This window comes from Phoxinus phoxinus, assembly GCF_949152265.1.
Source record: "Phoxinus phoxinus genome assembly, chromosome: 6".
In the NCBI taxonomy this organism is placed as follows: Eukaryota; Metazoa; Chordata; class Actinopteri; order Cypriniformes; family Leuciscidae; genus Phoxinus; species Phoxinus phoxinus.
The window spans coordinates 2,318,524-2,328,523 of NC_136881.1; the positions used below are offsets into that span (position 1 = coordinate 2,318,524).

Here is a 10,000-nt window from a genome sequence, read left to right on the forward strand (position 1 = left end):
CACTGCCATTTAAATGTAAAATAACCCCTGGAAAAACTCTCCTAAAATTCATTGTTTGTATTAATTCACACACCGGCTGCTCGATTCATCAAACTCACTCAGATTATAATGAGATGCGAGATTTTAGTGTGCGCTTTCATAGTGAGCTTCTTCTCTGACATTATTGGACGAGACGTGCAAATGTGCCCAACTACACTGAACATGAACTGAGAGGATTATGGGAGCTGGGGTCTGTACCCACAATTCCTGATGCTTTCACCTGTCACTCATCGCTACGACGATGAGAAGGACCCCTAGAGAGGCGTCCCTTTGCGTGCCAGAAGCAGGTTTAAGTTACACAGCACTAACCGGGCCTAAGATCGCCGGCCAAAGAAAGGTACGGTTACACACACGCGCGCGCTAGTCGTTATACGGCCAGAGACATAGAGCTGGGAAAAACTCCAAGCTGTTCCCCAAAATATGACAAACTACGGGTTTGACCACACACACACACACAGATGTGCAGACACACACACAAACTCGGGATCCGCGCTCGAGTCCGATGCCAGGAGCTATTCTGAGCGCAGTCGCTTTGACAACACCGATCCACTTCTGTCTACGATGATCTCACACAGACATAAACAACACACATCCAGGGAACACACACTTACAACGCTGCAATACTGCGCTAATAATCTGCACTCAGAACATTCACTTTACATAAAAGTACTATGGTATTCTTCCAAATGCACTGGAGTACCATGTAAATACCATGGTATCGGCACCACGTTATGTGTCAGATTGCAGAATTTCTTAGTTTTTTTTTTTTTGATGATAATTTCATGATAATTCCATGTTTTTGGACAGGCAGCGTGTAATTGAAGTATTTAAATACAACATTAAAGCCTTATCAAAATTAAATGGTACGGATATGTATATACCATGGCACTACCATGACACATGTAATAAATTGTGTGTTAAAATTATTGCATGGTATTCTTTGAAGAACCGTTTAAATACCTTTAAAAAACTACTTTGCGGTACAGTGATGGCATCAGATGGTAATACCGTAGTACTGTGAAATATACCGAATGATACTAAAGTTCATGTACCATGGTATTTCTATGGATCTGCAAGGTACTTCCAAGAATACCACGATCTGTCCAAAAAAACATGGTAGTTTAACTTTTTTGTTTTGCAAGTGAATGAATAAATCATTAGCTGTAGTATTATGGTATACCTCTTTATATAACTTTATATAACTCATTATTTTGAACATGGCACCATGGTAATATCTCACTTACAAAACAAGTACCACGGTATTACTATGGTATCATTGTATGTCTTTAGAGTACCATGTAAAAACCACAGTGCATGAATTTTAGTGCCATATAAACAATTATTTAGCACTTTAAAAAGTGTTGCTCACTTTTTAAAGTAAAAATAGAATAGAATACAGTAAAATATAATGATAGAAAAACATATAAATAAATCAAATATAATATTAGAGAAAGAGAAACTCTACTCAATCATAATGCTCATTAAAAACAGTGAAGGCCTCATCAAATAAATAAAGTACTATAGTATCTGGTATCACATTTGAGAAGTTTTTTTTACTATGATAATACCGTGATATTTTGTAAAGTACCATTTGGAGACATGTAAATTCCCTGCTATATTTATATGGTAATAATTACATATTAGGATCTGCCACTGTACGTTTCTGTGTATGAATTCTCAAGAAATATAAATGCAAATCAGCTAATCTGTTCTGCACTAACACACACACACACACACACACACACACACACACACACACACACACACACACACACACACTGTGGTTCAGTGGTTTAGCGTCTGGACGGGAGTCGTTCTGTCTGAGAGACTCTGTGTCCAAACAGGGAGGAAGTGCACAGTGTTTCTCAGTGTGTGTGTGTGTGTGTGTGTGAGGTGGGGGAATTTGTTTATAATTTGTTTATCTGTTACTGTACGCCGTGTGTGTGCACTGACAAGTCCAACTGACACAGCAAGACCCTTAATAAATGTACCTGAAGACATCGAGTGAATCAACAGCCCACAAGGCCGCGAGAACTAAACGCTTGATGGACATAAAAAGCCACACACACACACACACACACACACACACACACACACACACACACACACACACACACACACACACACACACACACACACACACACACACACACACACACACACACACACACACACACACACACACACACCCACACACACACACACACTTATCTACACATCTGCATAATACAGAGTAGCAAGAGTGCGTAGATATGCATAGTTTACATTTCTCCCTTACTTAACACGCTCTTGCTGTTTTTTTTTCGACCCGCACTCTTTTCCGGCACTAAACCTAATCACTTCCATCGCAGCAGAGTGCAGCTGCTCTCACAAACACACACACACACACACACACTCGCTTGGATAAACAACAATCTGCGAGGATGTGCATGTCTGAGATGCACTGAAATGCAAGACTTTCATGCAATAAAATATTTTTTTGTTTAACAACCTCGACTAAACATTTACTCTTTTCTCTGTACACAAACATCTCATTTTGCATTCTGCTCTCAAAGCACGCAAACACACCTGTTGCAAACATCGACTTTGTTGCCCCTATTATGCTGTGTTCAAATGATGATGCAGACAAAAGAGGGCAGGACAAAGGAGTGTGTATGCATCCGTATGTTTATCGCAGGTCCAGGCATGTGTGTTAAAGGCAGCAGTGTTAGCGTGGAGGGCTATATCAACGAAATCACACCGGGCCTTGAATAGAGCCCTGTGGGACCCCGTACTCATTTCCCAGAAGCTAGTCGTTCTGTTGACTAACTACTCTGTCGTCTCAATTCACACATCATGAATACCATCAGAAGTTGTCCCAAGAGATGTTTTGAGTTTTGAATATCTAAAATACAGGCCACAAAAATGTCATTACTGCACTCTGCTACCACAGAGAAGTGCTTCAAACGTCAACGCGCTGGACAACTAGCTAGTGTATATAGAGGCTCGTGTTTTAAATAGATAAGACCTGCAGTATTTGACTGCCACAGGAAGCGACTGGTAATGGTCTGTATTGATGTGTGAGCGCTGTATCAACACAAATAGGATCATATACGCAATTAACCAAGCATGTACACACACACACACACACTTCTGTGCACCGCAGACACTGGCATTAAAATATCTCCGTCACGGCTCAGCGGTGAGTTTCATCCACCGTGTTTCCTTCGCTCAAACATATTGAGGAGTAATTAGAGTAAGTTTTATGCATCGTCACTTCTAACCTCGTCCGCTGCGGCCGACGAAACGCAGGTCGTTGAAACGGGCCACTTGGTTCTTGATGGCGGCCGTGGCGTTTCGGAGCTCGGCAGAATAATTCTCATCGTTGCCGGCCATCACAGTGACCAGTGTGCCGTCAGGGATGTCGCCGAGGGCAACCACCTGTCAATCAATGAATGAGCAAGATATGTTACTTTGTTACATCAAAACTCTATTTTAGAAACAAATGTGTCACAATGAAAAGTCTGATGGATAATGAAGAAGGCGAGAACTAAAAAAGCGACAACTATTAATAAAATGATTAAAAATAATAAAATTTATTTCTCTATTTGAATACGTTTTAAAATGTAATTAATAAATAATGCAGGTGCGTTTATTATTTTCAATGTTGAAAACTGTTTTTGCAGATCCATTTTCTTCAGGATTCTTTGATGAACACGTTTAAAGGAACAGCATGTTCTCAAATGTAACATTTTAAATGTTTTACAGTCACTTTTGATCAATTTAATGCATCTCTGCTGAAGTATTTGTTTAAATCAATCAATCTTATTGACCCCAAACACTAGTGTGTGTATATGCAACTGAACATTATTGACATGTATATGTATATATTTCCTGTAATATCGTTATTATTATACTTACCAATAGATCGTGTTAAGAGACATATTTAATGACTTTATTGTTAAGCAAAAACACTGGGCAGAGACTGAAACCCAAACTACATTCAAATCCTCCATACTGTCCTGCGTCACGTCCACTTGTGCAATATCTCCATATCTAAACTAAATGAGCCGGTTATTTGCATATTAACTGTAAATGTCAGCTCATTCTTCATCTCTTTGTTTCCGAGAGCACACATGCCTCGCAGGACTGCGCTCTGCTTTTGCCAAGACTGGGTGGTTCGCATTTTTACCGTCATTTGCCAAATGCGGAAGATGATGATGAAAGATGTTGCGGTCACCCGTGACGACAAGAGATTAGCAACAATTACTGACATTTCCCTCCAAATCATTAGCTTAATTAAGGATGTGCATTAAAAAAAAAAAAAAAACGATGTGAGATTGTAAGATTTTAAAATGTCCATATATCAGCACTAATATAGCAGCTAATACTGCGAGTTTAATTTAAAGTTGCGGTTGTGCAATTATTACAATTGACAACTTTAAAAATGTATCACGCTAAAAAATATGATTTAATGAACCAACATGACTAATTTGGTTTACAGTAAGAACAAATAGAAACACGGTTGCTCCTCTGTAGGAAACACATGGCTTCTTCTTCTTCATATTGCCCAGTGTGATTAACCCATTAGATGCCATTGAGCAGTGTGGTGGAGTACCTTGAAAGCGATGGGCAGGGTCTTGTTGCAGCGCCAGTGTGTCGGCAGGACGGAGCAGAGGAAGTTTGGGCTGTCGGTGCGCACCAGTTCTCCTGGGTGGTCGGAGAGCACCTCCACCATGCTCCGGTCAGCCATGCGCAGTTTCCCCACCAGGGCGGCGCCACTGCTCTCCTGAGCGCCCAGAGGCAAGCCCTCGTTCATCTTCCCCGAGCTCAGGGTCGTCGAGGGAGGCGTGAAGCGTCGCCCAGGCGCAGGTTCTGAAACACACACACGCATTACGCCTTTAAACGTGCACAATATTTCACTTTTGCAGTAATAGTAAATATGAGATGCTTCTTTGTTGCATTGCTCTGCACTTGGGCAGAATAATTATGTCTAGTAAAATTAAACATTGGCATCTAATATAAAACTCTTCTATTACATTGACTTTATTTTGAGTTAGGCCAAAAAAAAAAAAAAAAACGCTACTTAACCGTAGTAAAATGACTATAATGCATGGCAACTATAAGAAAAAATTACGTTTGCAATATGGCGCAAAAAAAATCAAGATGTTTCAAAAATGTATTTTTATAAAATGAGATCTAAAGTGAGACTGAACGAGTAACATTTGATGCCGACAGGACCTTCATATACACACATGCGGATTGATGCATTGCTCGGCATTACTAAGCAGAAGAATTGTTTTTAGTCAAATTATTTATTTAAACATTGGTATCTTGAATAAAACACATTTGCGGCCTTCCATTACAGTGACTTAACTTTGAGTTGGGACAACAAACCAGTACTTAACTATAGTAAAATTACTATAATGCATGGCAATAATAAGAAAAAATATAGTTTGCAATATATCACAGTTGTAAAAACATAACTCAAAAATGCATTTGTTAATGTATTTATATCAAATGAGATATGCATATGCACACATGCATTGCTCTGCACTGTATTACTAGGCAGAATAATATCTTAAAAGCAATAAGACTCTTGCAGCCGTGAATTACAGAGATTTTGAGTACAGACAAGTGACGAGACATAAGCCATGAGTGACTTTACTGCAGTTACGTCATTTTCACTTTTGTTATTCAACTGAACAATTTCTCATTTGATGCAATGGCTGTAGAAATGCACAGTTTTGGTCATGCCCAAACATTTAAATAAAACTTTTTCATGTGGCGTAACCCTGGTTGACTTCTGTGCCTCAGAGGCGAATGAAAGCTTTAAAAGCGTCAGGCCTGCGGTCATTCGGGCCGACCACAATCAATGCCACATGAGTGCTGAACACGTGACAGAACCACTGCGCTCTCCAACACAAACACAGACCTGGAGTCAGTGCACGCGGGCTGGGGCCGAGTGGGAGAGGTGTAGGAAAGAGAGAGAGATGCATTTGCAGAAAGAATAATGCTGGACGCCATATAGGCCAGACATAAGAGACGAGATGAGAATCCCAAAATACGGATTCTCACGGCACAGAATGTGGGACGAAAACTAGATTTTTTATTAAAGGTATTCTGCTTTTGTTCTAAAAACTCTTAAAAATATAATCTTTATATTCATGTTGGTCTCGTACATTTTCTACACACATTCTGGTTTAATAATCTAACCATTATTCAAATCAGTAAGAGAATATTGGTTAAACTTTATTTTAAGGTGTAATTATACAGTTAAGTACTGAGTAATATTAATTAACTACATGTACTTAGGTTGGATTAGGATTAGTTGCATGTAATTATGCATAATTTATAGTAATTACTAAACTTAACTATGTGTTGCAAGGACACTAAAATAAAGTGTTACCAAAGTATTTTATAGATTATTCATGAATTCTCTAATGGTTCCATTTGACGTGAATAAAATATTAATTTTCATAAAAAAAGGTTGAAATGCAATTTTAAAAAATAAATAAAAGTATGATAATTGACACACAATCTGTTTTATGGTTTTCTTCCCATATGACAACATAATGTTTCCTATATTTTGGACACACCGCACTGACTCTGATTCAGCAGACAATCTTCTGGGGGAAATATTAATAATATTTTTATAATATCTGGGACGGTTAACACCTATAAGCACAAAAAATATCAAAATGGCTATTCATTCAGGAATTTAAAACATGTTAATCATGGTACTTCAGTTACAAAAAAGTATTTATTTTTGTATAAATTGTGCATTTCTGAATAACATCTGCCTCTCATATTCATATTTAGTCATATTTTTCATCTTTCTTTCTCATATTTAGTTATATTCATATACTTGAATATTGTATACTTGCTGATTGTTCATATCGAATTTTAATGCAATGCTATTTTGTTTATTAACACTTATTGCTATTCTGCATGATTTTAATAATTTTGCACTGCTTTCTTTGACAGTAACTGTGCAGTTTTTGAGTGAAGTCGAGAGACAGAGAATCTGTAGTATTTCGCCCATGGGAATGTCACATTAACATCATGCTTTAGGTTAAGGTTAAAGGTTTCAGTGATTATTATTATCATCAGCTATGGACATTCAGATATTATGAAACATGACGCGTAAAAATAGACTCGTGAAACCGCCGTTACGCATGTGTCCAAGAGCCCAGAAACGCTCTTACCGTATTTGGCGTCCCAAAGAAAAACCATTTGGTATCTTTTGAACACCGTCTCAGTCAGGATTAGGATCAGGATCAGGATCAGGATCAGGATCAGGATCAGGATCCCAGACGAGCGGCTGATTCTGACGCGCGCGACTCAAGGATACGAGCTCGAGCTTTACTATCCTTTTGGTGAGGTGAGAAAACCTGCGGTTCAGGCTAAACTGAACTCTGATCAGTTCATGCAGAAGTTGTTCCTCTTTCGGCAGGAGACATCAGAGAGGATGATTTGGCACGCGCAGTATCCTTTGGAAAGTGCGCGTGAAGTTGCGCACCTGACGCCGCTCTTAAACTATCAAAAAAGTGCATTCACTCGCTTGTATACAAGTGTAAAGCTGTGGAGAGAAAGTATTCTTCCTGAATCCAGCTCGCGGTGGGAATGATGATGCGTTGAGAGTGAATGAATCCGCGCTTTTACTGGCACTGGGCAGCGCAGGAACGCCAGCCAGGGCAGCTCATTTGCATACGCCTCCTCCTCGAACGCTCTCATTGGACAGTGATGACAGACCTCGATTGGCTCGGCCAATCAGAAGACCGTCCGAACCGAGGGGGAAAAAATGGATGTGAGCAGTCAATGGAATTCCTCGCGCGTGCTTCGACGCGCGCTCTCGCTGATTCACTGTTGATTTGGATTTAAGTTACTTATCAAACGGAACTGAATATCAGGCGAAAATGAAATACAGCGTAATTTACAACAAACACAGCTTGTTTAATTATTTTATATTATATTAAGAAGTCATATAAACACTTTTATATAGGCTACAATATAAGAGACACCGATTATTACGCATGTCAACACAGCGGGAGAAAACATTAAGCTTGTTGTGTACCAGCAGATGTTGTTTTCTATTTTATCAGAAGGAACATGATATCAGCTGAACAAGCAGATTCTCATTATAGCAACTTAGATGACAAATACAATGAAAAAGTTCAAATTAAAATATCCAAAAGTAAGAAAAATGAGTCAAACGTCCTGTTAAGTATTATTTCTAGGACAAAGACAGCAGATAAAACTGCAGATGTAATCTGAGGTGTTCGGTGGCCAACAGGGGGCAGCAGTCGATCTGCATGAGGCATGTGGAGTGTGTTAGGACCATAGACAGTGTATAAGAGGTTAGGACTAATGCATGAAGTGGGAACGGCAAGAACAACACAGAAATGTTTTGTCATCTTTCGGTAAAACTAATAGAATGTGAATTCTAGACCGCTGACAAAACACTATCTATGTGTACTGACATCGGCGGCTCACACACACTTTTCTTTTTAACTCCTGCATGCATGGTAATATAATAAGAACTTGATGGCGTGTTTTAAGGCCAAATCCAGATCAAGTCATCACCTCTGTCTGCCATTGTTGAAAGGACGCGCTGCATTTAAACAGATCTGACGGCTTCTTAAACAGCTGGATTATTAAACTGTGCTTTCTGAGTCAGGACTGTAATATTCCCACAGGATTGAGTTTTATTAATCAGGAATTCAGAACAATAACACCAAGAACTAAAAGTTCTGGTTCTCTTCTGGTCATGATTCATCATTTGTAAAACTGTAAAGAGCTGCTTTATGAGATGTGTGTTATTCACGTCTCATCTTCCTTGATGTTTGTACCGAGCATTACATATAAAACAAAATGCAAATCCTGACGTCAAAACACAGACTGTCCTGTTCATCACATCAGTCGTTTGATTTTTACCCTGACGTTTATCTGATTATGAACATATATTGAGTTCATCTGAGAATAAAGACTTCATATCTAGAGTCTAGTGAAGCCACAAAGAACAAGGACAGGAATATATATATATATATATATATATAAATAACATTCATTGTCCTTTTTAATTAATCTTTTCAAACTATGCATAATCATGTTTGTAACTATGTTTATTAGGTAAAAAATACTGTACTATATACTGTACTATTTGTGATATTAGTGATATTATAGTATAAAATACTATAATATCTATTATAAATATTAAAACGAATAGGCTATATATTATAAGTAGGTAACACATTATTTTAAGGTGACGTAGTTACATGTTACCGCATTTACTTACTATAGTAAAAACTTTAAATTATGCATAATTACAAGTAATTAACCCTAAAACAAACCTTAACCGTAACTCTATAGTAAGTACATGTAATTAATTACTACTTATTTGAGTACGTACAATGTAAATACGTCACCTTAAAATAAAGGGTCACACTATTTTAAGGTGTCGTTGTTACAACGTAATTATATATTTAAGTACTGAGTAATATTAAGCAACTACATGTACTTAGAGTTAGGGTTTGATTTGGGTTTGGTTGAGGGTTAGTTGCATGTAATTATGCATAATTTACTGTTATTATTACGGTAAGTACATGTAACATATGCAACAAGGACACTGTAAAATAAAGTGTTACCAAATAAAGTATAATCTACAATAATAAATATTAAAAGTGCCTGAATAAAAATTAAAATGAAAAGACATTAAAGTGTGCATGATAAAGTTGAACTAAATTAAAACTGAGTAATATGTTATTATATATTATATGAATAATAATTTGGACTCAAAGCAGGCATATAAAAACAGCTGAATCTGAAAAGCAAAGATCAATTTCAGGGAAAATAATATAACATGCACGCCAATCATAAATGATTTTCCAGCACAAAGGCACCGCAGGTCTTGTGTTTTACTGATTTAGAGAAATCCGATCTCTGAAAGTTGAGCGATCAATAGCGCTTGTAGTCGGCTATA

The 10,000-nt window shown here is 37.9% G+C and overlaps 1 protein-coding gene across 1 annotated transcript in view; it reads right to left on the reverse strand.

Moving 5' to 3' along the window:
- Nucleotides 1-10,000, reverse strand: part of runx1 (RUNX family transcription factor 1) — a 142,547-nt gene that overhangs the window by 24,503 nt on the left and 108,044 nt on the right. Inside the window, 2 exon segments of the mRNA XM_079615420.1 lie at nt 3,303-3,459; nt 4,637-4,893. Of these exon segments, the coding sequence (XP_079471546.1) occupies nt 3,303-3,459; nt 4,637-4,893 (414 nt within the window).